The 20,274-nt window shown below is 42.1% G+C and overlaps 1 protein-coding gene and 1 pseudogene across 1 annotated transcript in view; both read right to left on the reverse strand.

The window, feature by feature from the left end:
- usp53a (ubiquitin specific peptidase 53a) overlaps positions 1 to 20,274 on the reverse strand; it is a 53,685-nt gene that overhangs the window by 4,844 nt on the left and 28,567 nt on the right. Inside the window, exons 10-14 of the mRNA XM_072458571.1 lie at positions 17,241 to 17,388; positions 16,048 to 16,218; positions 14,779 to 14,907; positions 4,738 to 5,491; positions 3,038 to 3,081 (exon numbers count right to left, since the gene is read on the reverse strand). Of these exons, the coding sequence (XP_072314672.1) occupies positions 3,038 to 3,081; positions 4,738 to 5,491; positions 14,779 to 14,907; positions 16,048 to 16,218; positions 17,241 to 17,388 (1,246 nt within the window). The remainder of the gene's footprint in view (positions 1 to 3,037; positions 3,082 to 4,737; positions 5,492 to 14,778; positions 14,908 to 16,047; positions 16,219 to 17,240; positions 17,389 to 20,274) is intronic.
- Positions 10,284 to 11,337, reverse strand: LOC140371433 (radial spoke head protein 9 homolog pseudogene; annotated as a pseudogene).

Raw genomic sequence — 20,274 nt, forward strand, 5'->3', positions numbered from 1 at the left:
ACTTTTGGTACAGATGCCATGTTTTCTTTTAGTTATTGTGAATCCCTACAAAACTGGAAAAAAAATGCAATAAAATTCTATAATGTGCAGAGGTGAAATGAGCCAAATGAGAGTGATTATTTACAGACAACAGCCGACCACCAGGAGACGGTCTAAAGTCCAAATGTGCGGCGTCAGCAGAGCCTCCGTGGACCCTCTCTCGCTCCAAGCATTAGTGGCCAAATCCTTTGTGCTGGCACGCAATTACAACAGGGTCAGACTGTAGCGTTCAGATCCCCCTCACCAACACTACAGCCATTTTAAGCTGCTAAATCCATGCCGCGATTCACAATTTGATGCCTCTGATCTGCGGTGTTGGCGAAGCCGCTGTGACTAAATCATTTACGAAAAAAAGAGTGAAGAAGAAGTGCTCTCAGAAAGCTCTCCGTGTTCTGTTGTGGAACTGGACTTTGAGGGTCTGGGAAAATGATTCAAATGTATATATGGCGATGTAGCTACAAAGCTTTTTAAATCTGTCTGGCTGCGTGCCTAGAAACAGTCATTTTAGTGGAATTTTGGGATAAACGTGAGTAGAAGCGTACAGTAAACCAGATGAAGCAAGTGTCCTGGTGTTTACATGGTCTACAGCACATCATGTTGTTCAATAGTTGTTATAAAATCATATCCTAGACATGTGCGATCAAGTTTTAATAGTATAATGTTCATAAAGCAACGTTTATACCCCTTATATTCCTTTTTTTTTTTAAATAGCTTTGCCATTTCACAAAATCACAAACTGCTTGGACATGGGGGGGATCATGGCTGTTTAGTATCTATCAAATTGACCTATCTCCATGGAGACAAGCGGGTGGAGCAACCAGGCCATGTTACACGTCAGATCTGCAGCACGGTGACTCACAGTAAGAATGCAATGGTTTTCAAGATGTTTTTGAGCAATAAATAAAACAGAATGTAATAAGTGCACGTTTAATGCCATATTGTAGAAGTATCCAGGCAAAGCAATAACATCTCCATGGAGACAGGCCAGTGACAGACCTTCCACCAGAGAAATAACATACATTTAAAGTTCTGAAGCAGGTTAATCTAGGTTCTAATCGCTAGTACAACTCCTTCAAAAGGTGATAATATACATGAGCTTTTCCTGAAATAGACCATAACATTTACAGAGGATTTCACTGATTCCTTCAGTTATGCAAGCCTGGTCTGATAAAGTTATGAGCACAAATGTCTGTGTGCTGCTTCTCATTCGTCTGCGCCGCTTTTATGGAGGATTCTGGACTTTAATGCGGTGGTGGAACTTGCTCAGGCTTCTCTCAAACTGCAGCCCTGTCAGAGCAAAGAGCTGAACCCGGGCCAAAGCGACTCTGGACACATTTACTACAGCCGGTCGATACAATATGCAGGCGCGAGGGCATAAATATTACACAGTGAAATGCAGCCAGTATCAGCTGAAACCAAGCTGGTTGAGTAGGGAAGATTTGATTTTGTGTGGGCCTTAACAGTAGAGCACATATTACCAACAAAATATAGCTCCTAGAATAGTCTTTGTTTCTTCTATATCAGACAACAGATAAGATAAGTAATTACCTTGACATGTTTCTACGAAAGCCTCCACCTTTGTCAAACGCTTTTGTGTCGTTCCTAGACCCGGCCGGCTGCTGGTTGTTGGAGAAGTGCGTCTCACGTGGAAAGTTGGAGAGCTCCTGACAATTAATTGTGCTGGCGCCTCGTTTCCTGATCTCTATCGCTTCTTTGATCCAAAGCTTGCACAGTACTTTGATTGATGATCTGTTTGTTGTCCCATTATTACATTTGCAGTGGTCTGTATCACTGATATTAAGTTTTCCTGGAGTGCCCTCTGCCGTCCTGTCCTGGTTCGTTTTCCTTCTTACGAAGGCGGACGTTTCCGTTGAAACATGTCAAGGTAATTATATCTTATCTTATCCGTTGTCCAATATAGAAGAAACAAACTATGAACGAATGAGGGATTGCACTGACTTGACTTCATGTTTCCTGGTATTATACGGTCTTCATGCTAAGTTAAGGTTAGGCCTAACCATAAAGTAGAATGACCTTTAACACAGAATTGGGCTGTAAATAAAGTGGAACATGTTTGTTCATTATTATCATTTAATTTTGTTTCATTTATTTGTTAACCTTTATTTAACCAGGTTAGAACCCACTGAGATCTAGACCACTTTTTCAAGGGTGACCTTGGGCAAGCGCACCCATCATAAAAAACATTTACACAAAACATTTGTTAATGGATTCACTTTCTTTGTTTTTTAAAATTGTTCGAAAAACCCTCGAGAGAGCAGTTCCCTCAGCCTCAGCCAACAATTATTCACAATTACTGAGAACATGACAAGAGTTATTTTTATTTTATTTCATTCCCATCGTTTCTATTCCTCAAATTTGTGGCCAACTTTATGAAAGTTAACTTGAATGTGACAAAAACCAACAGATACATTTTTATTTTTTTTGTATTTTTGACTTTTGACTAAATATTCTAGATGGTTTTGCTTCTTAAATGGTCAGAATTATTACGTTTTAGTCCTCGCAAATATATTGTGACCTGAATAATCATGATTATCGATTATAATCCCTTGTTCAGACCCCATCTATATACAGGGCTGGTGGATAAACATAAAGATTCAAATATATCCTACACTTGTCAAAGTTGATACGTCTTTAACACAATCGTTCCTTGAGGCTTCACACTGTAGCGTTTCCAGGATAAACTTAAGTCAGGAAAAAGGTCAAGGCGAGTCATCGTGGAAACAGAGCACTCTTATTTCCATACACAGCACCTCCAACATGCCCAGTCCGACCTTAACATTACAGAGAACTCAATAAATCAAACACACTCCTCACTACCATCTTAATGAGGGTCTTACAATGTCTACAAGGGTAAGGAAATGACTTTGTGTTCGGGGCATGCACCTTACGACACTCATATCAAGTAAAGTTATAACAGCAAATCATTATTTTTTTTTTAATGTTGCGGCTTTGTAAATATTGTTCATGTTTTGCTTACCGTGAGAAACTGTGTCTTCACTTCTCCTCTGATGGAAGTTACCTCTGGAAAAGTAAGCAAATTAAATCATTTAGAAAGGGGGGAAAAAATTATCAAAAACACACAAAAATAACGATGTGTGACAACTAAATTATTCCGTCATTTATGTTCTATCAAATTAATTAGCAAGAGGAGCTTCAGCGCTACAGTACATTCAGTGACGAGGCTGAATAATGCATTGGAGTGTCCCGGCTCTGCCTGCGAGTACACAAAATACTGAGTCGTCAGCTAGTTAGGATCATTATCTCCAAACAAGACCTAGACTACAAAGACAAACAGCGACGGGGCGTAATAAGGCGAGCCTCGTGAGCCTTTATGTTAAGTGGCTCCTGCTATTTCTGGAACAGTTTGTTTGGAAGCCTTAATTATGTAGAGATGGCGGCACTTTCGAGACTGAAACATTAAAATGAGACAATGGATGACAAAATAGTACTGGCAAAGGGCGAATGATAACAGAAAATATTACATGAACTTGATATGGAGACTTTTTCCCACCGACTCGACTTGATTGAGGTGGATTGGATGAAGTGTGTCTCAGATCATGATTTATAAGAACTTTATTATTGAATTAAAAGTGAACTTGAATTGTGCATTCGCTTGTCTTGCTATAATACGCAACTTTTCTGCTTGTATCCATGTAGCGTGCCCTGAATGTTCCACAGTATGACATTACATTGATCTATATTCATTGAGAAAAGCAGGTTTATAGAAACAGATCAAATCTGCGGAGAGTGAAACCCATTCACAGTAAGAATGCATGTTCTTTAAAAAAGGTCCCATATATCATGCAAAATTGACTTTTCAGAGCTTCTTACAGTGCTATTGGTGCCTCATATATGTGCATGTGCCATGCTTCGGCTGGTCACCGCCATGGCCCAAAAGATACCGCCAGCTAGTAAGATCACCATCACCGGTGCTCACGAAAAGCACCACGGCGCTCGCACGATGATCCTAAAGCACTTGCGGCCGCCCACGGCGCTCACACAGCGATCCCAAGATCACTGTGTAAGCGAGCGCCGTACTACTGTTTTTTTAAGTACTTTTCGCGAGCGCCGCCTACGCCGCACTGTTTATCCCACCGCTATCCTTCAACCTCAGCCCAGCGAGAACTGGTCATAGGTTGGGCGGGGGAGGCAGATCGCTCTTCTCAATGGTGGGGGCGAATCTCAAACTAAGCAGACTACATTTCCGGGTTTGTAAGTGGGGTCCAAGATATGGGTGATATTTCATAACTATTATGTTATGGGTGTTGCACAACACTTATTTATAAAATATACCCTTAGGGTAGACTATGAAATGGGAAAAATTGTATGATATGGGATTTTTAAGGTACTTTTTGGCACTGACAACGCATGCAAGTTATGCAATTTAAGAAAGATAAGTTTAATGTCATACAGTGGAACATTCCAAGCAACGCAAAAAGACAAAATGAATCCAGATATGTTTTGCAACAACAATAGTGAGACATTAATAAGCATCAGGAGTGTGCTCGAATGAGTATGTGAATCTCACAAACAACAACAGAAACGTCACTTTAGTCTATCGTTTTGTCTCTAGTAGTATTCATTTTGGAAAATATACCCAATATAGTAATTCTGCATATCTCTAAAACAACATTTGTGATATAATACATTGTTCGAACTCAGGAGGCTTTTGTTTACCTGGACACGTGCAGCTCCGGTATAGGCCGCAGGTCCATGGAGGAATGATTCTCCACAACAGGCGAGTCCAGATTGGCTGAGCCGTTGCTCAGCCGGTCACTGCTCTCGTAGCCCGACTCCGTCCTCTGCATCTTCCAGTTTTCGTTACGCACTTTTAGCGTGGCAGAACTCCTGGACTTGTCGCTGTGCCCGCCTCTGCTGTCCGAGTCCAGTGAGCTCCGACTGCCCCCCGTCTCGTGCTTCAGTTCATCTTCGTAAATAGTCATGAGGGACTTGGGTTTGCGCTCCTCTCTGCCCTCTCGCCCTTGCCATATAAAATCCCTGTCTCTCTCGCGATCGCGGGTCGGGGACTGGCTGTTCGGTCGCCTCCTGGGGCTTTGCTGGCGTCTCTCCTGGCTCGCGTTGTTGCTACTCATAACGCTGTCCACGTTGAGAGCCTCGCGCATGGGTTTCCAGGGGCGCGTGGACCTGCTGCGACTGCCGGGGCGCTCCCTCGAGTCCTGGCTGGAGTCGGTGTCGTAGCCATTGGACAATTGGTCGATTCTCGGCCGGTGGTGGCTGTTGTTACTGGGCAGCACTTCGACCCGAGATTGTGTGCGCTGGGTTTCTCGTGGGGCGCGTACCACGTGGGCAGTGCGCTCAGCCCGGATGGGACCTTTGCCTTGACTTGCGTACAGCCTTGTCTCCACGTGTTGTTTGAAGCCGTTTTCAGGAGGAGAAACCGAGCGGGAGTACATCCGGTCATTGGCAGGATCTGAAGAGAAAAAGGAACGTTTTATGAAACTTAATGAAATATGTGGTTACAACTCCTCGCAAACACATGGCGAGAAACGATCATTGATTATTACATTTTCTATATTCCACAGTATGGGATAAAAAATATCTAATCTCCACAGAGACAAGTTACTGGTCAGATCTGTGGGGACGCAAGCCTGCTGTGTAAGTTTGGAATGTATTATGGAGCAATAAAACAGTAATAGATATTTAATGCCATGTGGAACGTTCCAGGAAAAAGGTAATAACATCTAAATGAATACAAGCAGGTAGTGGATCCCCATAGTGGACCCCCAGATTAATCCAGAAACAAAATCCATTACTAAAACAAGATCCAAACCATGGCAAAACCAGGAATCACAAAAACAAACGAATACAAAACAAGAAGCAAATGTTACTTAACAACCACATCTTGCATTAATATAGAACAATTGCGGGCTTGAGGGCATTAGATGAAACTAGATAGTTTTAGTAACACTTTTGTACTTTACTTACAAAACAAGTAAACAGTGTTATGCATTTTCCCTTATTGTGCAGAAATAGTTTTGTGCTGCCAAAGCCCAAAATATTTCCACAAAGACACCCAAAAAGTTTTGTGAAGCAACACAGCAGGTCAAACACAAAGTGACGACAAACAAAGCAAAAACCGAGAGTGACGCTGAGGTGAAAATGAGAGCCATCAGGAGGAGTACATTCCTGGGGTAATGAAGAACCATGAATACATTTACAGCTGATAAAATAGATGTGTGCGTGAGAGCGTGCGTGTGTGTGCGACATGATGGAGAGACATGTCTGGGCGAGATGGTGTGTTGAGGATATGCGTCTGCTGCTCCAAGGACAGGGACAGTGATAACGGCCACTGTCAGAATATATGGCCGACATCCTTCCTGCTCTGGGCACATGAAGCAGCTATAGGCGCATATACTCATCCTATAGAGCCAGCATAGGATTCTTTGGCAGTCTATACTATTGATAATAACAGTAGATAGTTTTGACTGAATGGTATTATTTGTAATAGGGCTGTCACTATTATTCAAACATTGTGACTTAAAAAAGAAAAATTCAACCAAAAAATATATTTTTTTATGGTGACTGACGCCTTCTAGATAGGGAATATTTACAATGAAAGTGTAATATTGATTCAAATCTGTGATTTTGTACACACATACTCAAACGGAATAAAAGACAGCGCAATTTCAGTCCAATCCTCGACAGTCAACTCAGTTCCGGTCATCCATCTAGAGATCGACTGATATATTGGGCCGACAGAATTACAATTTCGGAATATCAGCCATTGATTGCAATATTGTCATCAAGGCCGATTTTTGATTAGGCACTACTATAGCCGGGAAGGACCCGTGGAAGGACCTGTAAGAAGGACCCTCTTTAGATCCATGCTCGGCTTCCGCACAGCGCAGTATAGTGGTGGAGGTGCCGGAGAAGACAATGCTCGTTGTACATGTTTTGGCAACGTACAAGTTCCGTGTTATGTTCCGTGTTCACTCGTGTCTCCTAAGGTTTTCTAAGATCTTTAACTTATGTCATTATAAAGCTGTCTTCATTAGCGTGTTGTATACTTTTAATTCATGCATATTATAAGAACATATATGCCGTACTTTTAGGACTATAGTGTTCCTGAATAAAAGCTGTGCACACAATATTTACAAAGAAAATATAACTAATTACGGTACACTAATATCTCAGTGAATATGTGTTGGATTGTAATAAAACACAGCATTTTGAAATTTAACATACAAAGAACACATCTGAACAGTCCCTACTGTCCCCTCTGTCCTTGAATACTCTGAGCTGATTTACCCGTGTCTGTGTGACATCTGGATCATCTGCTCTTGATCTTGCTTGTCGAGTGAGTGTTGCGTTGTAACATGCGATATTTACACAGAAATATGTTATAGGGTAATAATGCACATGTTGTCTTTTGACTCGTGGGGCAGGTCGGGCCAAGAAAGTCTCATTTCAATGCGGCAGGTTCTAAACTGCAGTCCACTGTATTTCGCAGGTCTCCGCGTATGTTTGCATTTTGCCGCGTCTAGATCACTTCTTGACTAGACTAATTTCTCTGAATGAGTCGGATTGTAATAAAACACACAGCGTTTTAAAGATTAAAATACAGAGAACCTGTGTCCACGTGGACAGTGACACTGTAGAAAAGGACGTCAATGAACAGTAGTCAAACGCTTGCGCTTCCTGCTAGATTTCCCCCCGGTGGCCAGTCAAATCTATACATTTGACGTACTGTTGTAATGACCACAGGGTTCAAAAAGTGGGTAAAAAGTAGCGGCTTAAAAAGGCAGAAAATTACGGTAATTGGAATAAGAATAGTAAAAATTGAAAATCAGCTTTGAAAAATTGGCAATCGGCTGACAAAAACATTGAAAAAAAAATCAGCCATAGAAAAACCCATATCGGTCGACTGCTAATAAAGATGGAGCGAGGGAGTAACGGAAAGACACAATGAGATGCAGTCCTGTTTAAGTTTTGAGTGAACATCTTGTACTTCTATTCTTGTGCTGATCACTGTAAAAGGCTAATTAGTAATTGTACAACACACTTTTTTGTATGCAAGTGCTTTATTTTTTTGCATTTTTTTTAACACAATATAATGTGATACAATGCCGTGCTGTTCATCAGTACTCCAAGTTCAGTCCTTACCATGACTTAGCTGCATTTTCTTTTATATTGATGCAGTCCCTGATCTTCGCATCAATCCGAGGCTCAATCTGAGGCTCACTGTATCGTGGGTCCTTTTGTTCACTGACACTCTTGAGGGAAGAGGGACTTGTACATTTTCTTCCAAAGTTCATTTGGGTTTTTTGCATGTAGTGAGCGCCAATGGAAATCCTTTGCTAAGAATTGACATTTATGGCACTTTTTAAAATATTTTTTAAATTAAAGACACTGTACTGTTAATGATTCAGGCCTTCTCAATGACACTGCTGTGACAGAGCAGATCTCGCCCCGTCAGTGCGTCTGAATGGATAAGCCAGGCTTATCCATCCAGGCACCGGGGAATGGACAGGATCCTCTCCTCAGGATGCTCATATAAAGAGCCAGTTCCCCCTGCTCTTCCTGTGCAAGGTACATCACGATAAACCAACATTCTCCACCTTTATTGAGACTTATATGATGTATGATTCAGTCGGGGAAAAAATTCTGAGTAAACAATAAAAACTAGTCTGTTTTATTTTTACTCCCCCCTCCCCAAAAGACAAATGTTTTTTTTATATAACATTTTATATAAAATAACAACAGCTTAACTGTGTTAAGCGTGTTATTTATTTTGACTCTCCCAGCCCCAAAAGGATTATATTAAAAAGGTACAATTTCATGCAAAATCGACTTTTCAGAGCTTTTAACCTTAGTTGCCTAACCCACCAGCCCCTCCCACATTCTGTTCAAATGCGGAAGGGTCTGGAACCCAAGTCAGAGCCAATGAAGTTGTCGGACCATAATTGTCCGATCCAATCCCAGGCGGACGTTTTAACGCGACACACTGAAGATACCAAAGTTGCTTTTCATCCCCATTGCAAAACATTCAAGATGGCGGACGTGGATCTTGCCAGAGTGTTTACTTCTGCTCTCGCTTCGGTTTGAACAATCAGTAAAGTCTGCTCTACTTGCCAGGATGAACATGCGTTAGATGCGATTATACGAAGGGCGTCATCGCGATTCAGGAGACATTTTCTGCGTTCTGGGACGGATAACGCGGAACATGCCTTGTTTACATGGGCTACTTAATATCCGGTTAAGCGTGTCGCGTTTTTTGCATCACTTCTGGGTTTATGTGATTGGTTCAGTCTCTGCTCTCTAAACTCCGCCCTAGAAATTTAAATTCTGCCGAGCCCCAGACCTTCACGGTTTTGTTAAGTAGTTGGGAATGGCTGGTCAGGCAAACTTCTTAGAGCTATTGGTACCTTGTATACATGTGCCCAAAGTGTTTTTTTGATTGATTCCTGCAGTGTTTAGCTAGAGAATAGTCTCCATCCTTCCCCTCGGTTGAGCAGAGGAACAGGGGCCACCTCACCAGCCTGAGTCAGCCTGGTGAGTGCCGCAGCACGCTTCCATTTCAGCCCATCCTCCAGGAAGCCCTCTGTACCTGTAACACCCCCCCCCCTTTTTTACTTCCCCCTCCCCAAAGGATTACCGGCACTTTCCCCCCTTCCCCAACTGAATCATACAGGTTCACATCACATTAAAAAGGTGGAAAAAGTTTTGAAATGATTATCTTGGTCTATTTTTTTTACATTACAAAACCTGGCATTTTAACAGCGGTGTTAGTGGTCCTGAACTTGCATTTCTTCTGTGCTGATATTCAGGACAACAGAGTGCTGTGCATCTTCATCTTAAAGACACTAAGCACTCTATCGAAGACAGTGAGGTGAAGATTCTAAGCAGCAGAAGAGGTGGTTTGAAAGAGTTAGAGGCAATTTTGGTTAAAAAAAAATCATCATTGAATAGGAATGGGGGTTTAAGATTCAACCTTCCAGTTGTTTATAATGGAATCTTGAATCCCTGGAGAGGTAGAGGCCCAGGGCATTCGGATGCTAATCAGGTACTCAGGGAAGAAGGAGTGAGCCAGGGACATAAGGGAGACTAATAGCCCATTACAGGACTGATAGTAAACAAGAGTTGATAGAAAACAAAGGTGCAAGTTTTGGTTGAAACCAACTTTTTTTTTCTTCATCAGTAGGGCCCACCCGGTGGGCAGGGCTTACCACAGAATAGGATAAATATCCGAGTTCCCGGTCTAAATTCGCAGATTGAGAATGACTCTTGGATGAGTCTCGAAACGAGTCCAGATGACTACAACTGAATCTTTTTCTACAATGGAACACTCCTGAACGAATGAGGGATTACAGAGATGCTTCTTTAGAGCATAAAAGGCAGGTTCATGTTCTTTGCCCCGTCTCCGATGTAGATTTGTCCATGTCTTGGTGTATTTGGGATGTGGTAAAAGGTCAGCCCGGGCCACATGTGACTCCGGAGCACACATCTGGTACAATCATACTGCAGATGCCATGAGCCTTTGGGAAAATCATCACTGAGGAGGTCCATGAAGTCCATTACAGGGTTCAGATCCGCCATTTCCAGGATAGATCTTTTCTTCACATTCTTGTGTTTACCGAAATGCATGTAATTTTCCAGTTTTCCAGCTTCTGAAAAAGAAAGGCCTCTAAAGCTACGGTTTACTTGCACCTGCCCGTGTGGACCTTTGATAAAAGCACCTCTTGGAACCACAGACGCTTCCTGATCAATTTGAGAAATTGTCACTGCCAATCTGTTTTCCTCTGTCACTTCCTCCTGTGCTACAGTCTCTTCATCTGAACTCTGCATTTCAACATCCTCATAAACGTATGAAGGTTCACCCATGAAGCAACCTTTGGAAACTTTGGACACCCTCTCGATCATAGGGTCAGTGCAAGGATGCAGAAGGTACCAGTCCATGCAGTTGTTGCTGTACAGATACTTCTCGTTTGGCCTTTCATCTCCTCGTCCTAGAGCAATGAAATAGTCGTTCTGTAGTCCCAATACTTTACCCCAAAAGATGACTTCATGAAACTTAAAGTTTGTCTTCAGAATAACAAGTGAAGTGCACAGAGCATTCTGTTCCGCCTCATTAAAATTTATGCCAATTTTGGCTAAGATGTCAAACGTGTATGGTAACGAGGTCGAGTCCATTGTTCCTACACGAAACAATTGTTTTTGTTGTGTTGCTTTTAATGGGGGTTGGAGGTCAACTGAAAAGGTGGATTTACTGCCACCTTCTGTAATTGTACACCTTCTGTAATTGTTCGCCTTCAAAGTATGTGCATGTGTTTTACACTATACCGTGAAAAAAGGGGAGAGAGAAAGAGAAGGAGAGAGAACGATAAAAAGAAGAAGATATGTTGTTGTTGTTTTATGGCGGTTGGTATCCAAGTTGTTGTTGTTGTTGTTGTTGTTGTTTTATGGCGGTTGGCATCCGAGTGTTGCATTACCGCCAGACTTTATTCCTCAGACGTTTCGTAGTCCTATCCAAGTGTTACATTACCGCCATGGCGGTTGTTGTTGTGCCAGGTAAGTAGAGCTATAAGACCCCATTCTAATGATGATGTCATCATGAGATTGAAGACTTCTGATGATGATGTCATCATCAGATTGATGAAATTTGGATGATGATGTCATCTTTAGATGTCATCATTAGATTGATGACATTCTGATGATGATGATGTCATCATTAGATGACATCCCCTTCAAGTTGATTGGTTTCTGTTTTTTTTTTTTTTTTTTTTTTTTAACAACGGTATAGCGTAAAACGCATACATACTTTGAAGACAACTACAGTAGGTTAATGTAATGTAACTCTTGGATACCAATTGCCATATAACACCAAATAAGATGGTTTCCGTTGATCTCCTGTCCACACTCAGACTTTTCTCTCCCTTTCCCGCTCTCCTCTTTTAAAAAAAAAAAACTGTACAGCATGAAACACGTACAACTACAGTAGGTGGCGGTAAATGCACCTTTTCAGTTGGATGACAACCGCCATTAAAAGTAACAACGACAATTGAATGTGGTGTTGTGAGAGTGAATGCGGGGCAACAGGTGAAAATTAGTTAGACGTTAGACGTTTATAATGTTTCTTCATAACATAACATAACTGCAACAGCAAATATGACATAGGTTGAGGTAATTCCACAACTGTGACCTAGCAACCATAAACAAGAGCCAACATCTATTTAAATCATACAATATTATCAGTCCATGGGCCAGTACCCTGGCACTAAGGGTGGCAATATTATTATATTAAATATATCAAATAAATATATATTATATTATGGCTTAATGTTTGGTGATGATAAACTTTTTTGAGTTTCTGCAGTACAGTTACCGTTACAGTTACATTTATAGTTCGCCCCTGAATTTTAAAAAACCCATGTCGCAAAATGAACTTTAGACACAGGTCCAAATTCTGGTTAAGATCAAATGCCGCCTATCAGATAATTAGTTTAACTATGATGTTTGGTATGATTTTAGAGAAGACAAGCTGGTTTTCATTTGAACACAATTGTTGCACTCTCTGATTATTACCGTCATAACTATATTCTCTCAAACTTTCATGTGAGAAATGTTTTGCGGGTGTTATTTCATGTTATATTCTATGCGACCCTATTGTTTTACACAGATAAACAACTACTCAACTATATCGATGTACTTACCTGTGTTTACATGATACCCTGCATCAGCCCTTTAAAATAAGGGCTGTAATTGACAACTAATTGATTATTAAATGTTTTAGGATCGTCAAGGGAACATGAAAAAGTATATGGGCCATTCCAAATAATAAAATATGTGGGTACTACGAGAATAAAGTCATAACATTTCGACAAGTCAAAGCCAGAATGAAGTCCTAAATTTACGAGAATAAACTCGTAGTCAAAATAAAGACCGAATTCTTCAAATGTAAAAGAAAATTTTATTTTATATATATATTCCGAGAATCAAACGACTCTTGGTTAAGGGTTAGTGCTTAACTGATCTCATTCACCTTTAAGTTCCTGGACATGATCCCACTGGACTCGAGATCGAAAAATCTAAGGCAATTTTTGGACAGACTAAAATGATTGTAACACATGGTAGTACAACACTTAACTACCAGCAGCTCTGAGTAACACCAGACTGCAGACAGACTACAGTTGCATGATATGTAAAAGTTCTATTAGAGCGAGCTCTTGTAACATGATCTTGTGAATGTTAGTCTACTCAAATGTCTCACACAGCACCGTCACAAACTGATTTTGATTCTGTTTCAGGTGTTATGTAATGTTGTATAATATTGTACAATATTGTACAAGATGATTATCCCTCAAATATGAAATTCACACCTTTGTATATTGTGACGACGCCCGAGGGCTGCGAGATTATTGAGTGTCTGCGTGATGTCACGCAGGCACTATATGTTCTTGTATTTCACGTATTTTTTATTATTATATTTTCCATGAATTTCCATTTAGCCAGTTTCAACTCCTTAACGCTTCAACCGATTTCAACATGTTATACCTCATTAAGATCGCTTTCGCAGTAGTACGTGTGCTATTACTTTTGACATTTGAACAACTTGTACTTTTTGCAGAATCTTCAAAAGTATTAGTACTTTTTCCCCATTTAATGAATTTGGGCATTATGAGTGTCTGCGGAATTCTTTAGACTTTATTCTTTAGGCTTTATTCTTTAGAATTTTGGGACGGAGCCAGGCGAGCGAGCGAGCGAGAGAGCGAGAGCGAGCGAGAGAGGGGGGGAGGGGGAGAGAGGGAGAGAGAGGGAGAGAGAGAGGGGGGGAGAGGGAGGGGGGGAGAGGGGGAGAGAGGGAGAGAGAGGGGGATGGGGGGAGAGGGAGAGACGCAGACACTCCAGCAATGGCTTCAGCCATTGCAGATTTTCTAGTTAGAAATTGAAATGTAATCCCGGTTTAAATGGTAAGCAAAGAAATGACAAAGGCTGCCATTAAAATCACCATGTGTCCTCCTTATTACATATTAGAAGCTGCCTCTGTAGTTTAGACCTCTACAAAGATGTTCTGAAATGAATGGGGTTTGTGTATTTGCAGTTCAGTCTTGTCTGAATATGTCATGTGATTTGTGTTAACTGATTTCTGACAATATTAGGGATGTCGAGAGTACTAGGTGAACTGATAATCAGGATTATTCTGGCCACAGTATAATTTTAAAAACATAATAATCATCAACTCTTTCAATTTAACTCTAATTTTTGATCCATGGCCCAAAAAAGACATCAAATGATTTATTTTCTAAATAAGGCTGTCACATTAACTTTATTCGGCCATTCAGAAAGTTTAATTTTGTAAAGCTGGGCATAAAGTTGAGGTCTCAGTGAGTGTAAATAATTGTTAGTGTAGTTTCCTCACAATAATTAACACAAACTAAATAAAAATTCACTTCTCTAATACTTGACAGAAAAATCCAATTGTGGATCCCTATACAAATATATAAAAGCTTGCCAAAATCAAGGCAAAAGGACCGAGAACCAGATTTTCCACTGTAACTTTGTTTGTTTAGGTGAACTCGACAGGGCTCAGGCTGTTCTGTGCGAGATTGAGATGAAGGCAGACACTAACACACGTCAGCACTTAATCCCTTTTCTGACACATTGCTCCCAAACTGCATGTTACATAAGAGCTCATGAGCGCTGGTCTTTCACTCCACAAAGCTCTGCATTTTTCAAATGCGAGATATATTCACGCGTCACCTCTGTGTCGAGACTCTGGCCTCCGCGGCGCGCTCCTTTCCGCCTCTCGTCTGGATTTGTGCATGACGTGGACCTCTGCTGCTCGGTGGGCCGCTTCTCGAGAAATCTCCCTCAATTTATCCAGTTTCACTATTGAAGGAAGAAAGAGATTAAATGAGGAACCTCTGGGCAAATGAAGTGTGCCTGAATGTGCCTGAATGTGCCTGAATGTGCCTGAATGTGCCTGAATGTGCCTGAATGTGCCTGAATGTGCCTGAATGTGCCTGAATGTGCCTCAATGTGCCTCAATGTGCCTCAATTGACATTGAAGTAAAGGTGGAAGATAAATCAAAAAATATATATTTTGTAGAAATAGTTGATATTCTGATTGTGCATATTGTCATTAAATAAAACTATTAAAAATGTGCGCAAAAAGAGAGAAACATCTCACAAAATCTCCTAAACAAGAGCATAAAGTGATGTTTCTGCACTTTTGGAGTTCATTATTTGCTCCATTCACATTCTGTCTGAGACTTGAACCTCAACAGACATTTTTTTGTCTTACTATTATTATTGAGAATGCAAAAAATATTAGGATAATCATTTTTGGCTATATTGCTCACCCGCTAGGTTCAAGTATTGCAAAAATAATGAATATATTGTCAAATTAAACAGAAAATTTCAGAAATACGACTTTGTTCCTGTTCTATTTTCCCTCCTTTCCTTATTTTAAGCTCTTTTTTTGACAGTTTTCTAATAAAACAGTCTGTCTAGCATCCATCTCTAACCAGAACTTATTTTCACCAAGGAAGCAAAATGGGAAAACTGAATTGCATCAGCCAATTCTATATTTAGAAGGTATTCAAAAAAACACAATCAAAGGGAGATACTGCTGACTGCAATACACAATATACAATATACACATGCAAAATTCCCCAACAGATTTTAGTCTTTGAAACCTCTTGAATCAACTAAAAATAACCAGTAGAAGTGGTTCTCAGTAACCAATATAACTTGACACAACGGTTCCAAATTCATATAAAGGCCTCTGCTAAAGGTACAAATTAGAAGGATTTACTACAGTGACAACCAATTAATGACTTATGTTGTGTACTTATGTATATGTTTCAATTTGTAGCGCTCGACGAAAAAAACGTTTCCAAGTAATTTAATTGGTTTGCTGTTTTTATGTATTTGTCAAAAGCTGCTGACAGTTCCTCCCAACAGCCAAACAAAAGCAGACGTTTTTTTAAATTGTACTCGCCGAGACTGCTGCGAGCGCGACTGTACCTGGTCCTCTGGCGTCGCTGGTGTAGTTGCTGTGTTGTCCGCTGGTGTGTCCGCTGGCTCGGCTCAGAGTGGAGAGACTTTTCTGAACCGAGCCCCCTTGACTCAAAAATGCGTTGAGGTTTTCTTTGGTGAGCTCCAGCTTTTTCGGAGGGGGGACGGGCAAGTCGGGACCTGCAAAAAGGACCCACAAAGAGGATTAAAATTCAATGAAAACATAATACGAAAGCGACACAAATTCTCACCTATATGGACGCAAATAGTTTCTAAAATCCAGATCTTTTATAGAGTCATCTGCGCTAAAAAGGTGCTGTGTCCGAAAGCTCTGTGATGGACAGTGGGCTGCACCTGGGGCCGGGCCGGTGCACAGTGCGGGAGGAGGGTCTTTAAAAAGGGATCAAGTTCCACAACCAAACAAATCCATGGAGCTATAATCCGGCAAATATTCAGCTCTCACACAAACAACCGATTTGTGTGAGAGCTCCTAGTGTGGCAGCGCCGCTTTGACTTCAATTCACTTACTGGCATTACATTGCGAGTGGCCATATTCTCTACAATTGCCGTGACGATGATGTCACGGCATGACAGTGATGTCACCGACGATGATGTCACCAATCACCAACATTCCCTCACTCGATATGCGGGAAAATCGCAATGTTGACGACGGGTCCCGGAAAAAACTATAAGACGCGATGTATACAGAAAGTAACAGCAAGAATCAGACGATGATTATCTACAAAAAGAACTTTGAAAGACAAAAATCTGAGAGAAAAACAGGGTTCCTATAATAAGAATAAAGAGTTAAAAGAACTGATAGTGACTGTGTAGTGCATTACAGTCACTCAATAAAAATAAAAATACAACTGTTGAGGGCTTTTTTTCAAAGGCTTGGTTGTTTGTTGCTCTCTGAAAATCTGGCAACCCTGCTCTCTAATAATAATATTTGTGTGTATTTTGGTCAGATCAGAAGGTAGAAAGCAGCGTGAGCTCTAGATCCTACAGTTTGCAATAAACCTAAATATCTTTGATGATATAGCATTATGTTCATCTCAGTATTTGATGGGTCATGGCACTCCAGGTCCATGTGACACGTATAACCTTTAAATATGTGCGTTTGAATTACATCGGATTGCGTTCAAAACATTTAAAAAAGGACAAAACGAATGCATTATTAGTGGTGAATAAAGGCTACAGACCGTGTGCGTCCCCGTTGACAGAGCTCTTGTAGTGGTTGCTGTTCTCTGCAGTAATGGCACTTCCATCAGGATTGGCGTAAAAAAGCAGCAGAGGCTGGAAGTGACCTTTCACACATTTGCTGACCACGTCTTTCCACCTGGAGCCGATCTGCAGAGAGACGCACACGAGACGAGAGATGAACAGGACTGGGAGTTCATTAGGGAACCACAGTGGAACTACCACTCCAATCCAGGACACACAAAACACCTTCTGAGGTACGAGCCTGATACAAAAGGAGAGTTAAAAGCCAAAAACATGCTAAAGAATTATCTGACCAAGACTAGACTTGTAAGACCTTATAAGTGATGTTGATGTAGGATTTATGCACTAAAACAAATTTGCACTTTGAAAACATTGCCCTTTCAAATAGGGTCCTTTATTTATCTAATGAATTCATTTATTTATTGTTCCATTTATCTATCCATGTATGGTATGTATGTATTAATCTTTAATTTAGTGTGTGTGTGTGTGTGTGTGTGTGTGTGTGTGTTTTATATGGCAATTATCAGTTTTATTTATCAATTTATCAATGAATCATTGTAATATTTTAAGTGTTTTTATTTTGAATATGGATCTAGATCGTGAAAAGTGATTTTGATAATACACATCTGATTTCACAGTAAAAACAAAACAAACAAAAAAAGTAGATTGTTAAGCATTTTAAGTTTACTTAATTTTCTCATCAAGTCTTTTAAAATGATTAAGTTCGACGTGTCCCCAGTGAACTTTACAAAGCTCTTTCTACGCAACAAAAAAGTTCCCACCAAACAATTAAATATTCAGAGAAACAAAAGGGAGTATATATCACCCAAAAGGCACTTCTCGACAAGCTGCAGGCTGCAAACAGATGTTTGTGCTTCTTTATGAACAACAGGAAAAACACAGAAACCAAAAGACCAAGGAATAAGTCTGAAGTACAATCGAGCAGTAATACGACTGGTAAAGAATCAAAGTAAACTGTAGTTCCAGTTTGAAATTTAGCGATGGACTGTGCTACATATATTCACTTCGGGCAGACTGAACATATCCATGTTTTACAACATATCCATGTTTTAGTTATATAGTTTTCACTTCCAACTCTTTTCTTTACACGCGTTTTTATTTGTCATAATCATTACTTACTAAATAATATCTTATTCCATATATTAGTTTTCTTAGTTTTAAACTGTGTAACTTTTCTGATGGAGGGTCCGGTAACATTGAATACACAAGCAAAAACATTTTTAAAAAGTGACAAATGAAAAAATGACATTCAGAATTAATTTGGAAATGGCAAATTTTATGAATCTACAAGATCGTTATTAGAGAAACAAGTTTTTTGGTTCTTTTAGTGTTAGAACATTAGAACTACTGTTAGTTCTAGAACTTCTAGCACTTGTAGTTCTAGAAGTGTAGTTCTAGAACTTGTAGTGATCTCATCACGCAAAACTGCCCAGAAGTTAAATTGTAGCGTTTTGTAGGGCTGAGAGAGAGGGCTGAGAGGAGAGGGCTGAGAGGAGAGGGCTGAGAGGAGAGGGCTGAGAGGAGAGGGCAGAGAGGAGAGAGGGCAGAGAGGAGAGAGGGCAGAGAGGAGAGAGGGCAGAGAGAAGAGGGCTGAGAGGAGAGGGCAGAGAGGAGAGGGCAGAGAGGAGAGGGCAGAGAGGAGAGGGCTGAGAGGAGAGGGCTGAGAGGAGAGGGCTGAGAGGAGAGGGCTGAGAGGAGAGGGCAGAGAGGAGAGGGCAGAGAGGAGAGGGCTGAGAGGAGAGGGCTGAGAGGAGAGGGCTGAGAGGAGAGGGCTGAGAGGAGAGGGCAGAGAGAGAGAGGGCAGAGATGAGAGGGCAGAGAGGAGAGGGCTGAGAGGAGAGGGCTGAGAGGAGAGGGCTGAGAGGAGAGGGCAGAGAGGAGAGGGCTGAGAGGAGAGGGCTGAGAGGAGAGGGCTGAGAGGAGAGGGCAGAGAGGAGAGGGCTGAGAGGAGAGGGCTGAGAGGAGAGGGCTGAGAGGAGAGGGCTGAGAGGAGAGGGCTGAGAGGAGAGGGCAGAGAGAGAGAGGGCAGAGAGGAGAGAGGGCAGAGAGGAGAGAGGGCAGAGAGGAGAGAGGGCAGAGAGGAAAGAGGGCAGAGAGGAGAGAGGGCTGAGAGGAGAGGGCTGAGAGGAGAGGGCAGAGAGAGAGAGGGCAGAGAGGAGAGAGGGCAGAGAGGAGAGAGGGCAGAGAGGAGAGAGGGCAGAGAGGAGAGAGGGCTGAGAGAAGAGGGCTGAGAGGAGAGGGCAGAGAGGAGAGGGCAGAGAGGAGAGGGCTGAGAGGAGAGGGCTGAGAGGAGAGGGCTGAGAGGAGAGGGCAGAGAGAGAGAGGGCAGAGAGAGAGAGGGCAGAGAGGAGAGAGGGCAGAGAGGAGAGAGGGCAGAGAGGAAAGAGGGCAGAGAGGAGAGAGGGCTGAGAGGAGAGGGCTGAGAGGAGAGGGCTGAGAGGAGAGGGCAGAGAGGAGAGGGCTGAGAGGAGAGGGCTGAGAGGAGAGGGCTGAGAGGAGAGGGCAGAGAGGAGAGGGCTGAGAGGAGAGGGCAGAGAGAGAGAGGGCAGAGAGGAGAGAGGGCAGAGAGGAGAGAGGGCAGAGAGGAAAGAGGGCAGAGAGGAGAGAGGGCTGAGAGAAGAGGGCTGAGAGGAGAGGGCAGAGAGGAGAGGGCAGAGAGGAGAGGGCAGAGAGGAGAGGGCAGAGATGAGAGGGCTGAGAGGAGAGGGCAGAGAGGAGAGGGCAGAGAGGAGAGGGCAGAGAGGAGAGGGCAGAGAGGAGAGGGCTGAGAGGAGAGGGCTGAGAGGAGAGGGCAGAGAGAGAGGGCAGAGAGAGAGGGCAGAGAGGAGAGGGCTGAGAGGAGAGGGCTGAGAGGAGAGGGCTGAGAGGAGAGGGCAGAGAGGAGAGGGCAGAGAGGAGAGGGCAGAGAGGCGAGGGCAGAGAGGAGAGGGCAGAGAGGAGAGGGCAGAGAGAGAGGGCAGAGAGAGAGAGCAGGGAGAGGGCAGAGAGGAG

Source organism: Eucyclogobius newberryi, unplaced genomic scaffold (assembly GCF_026437365.1).
Source record: "Eucyclogobius newberryi isolate DKJ021-1_F unplaced genomic scaffold, fEucNew1.0.hap1 SCAF_22, whole genome shotgun sequence".
Classification (NCBI taxonomy): domain Eukaryota; kingdom Metazoa; phylum Chordata; class Actinopteri; order Gobiiformes; family Gobiidae; genus Eucyclogobius; species Eucyclogobius newberryi.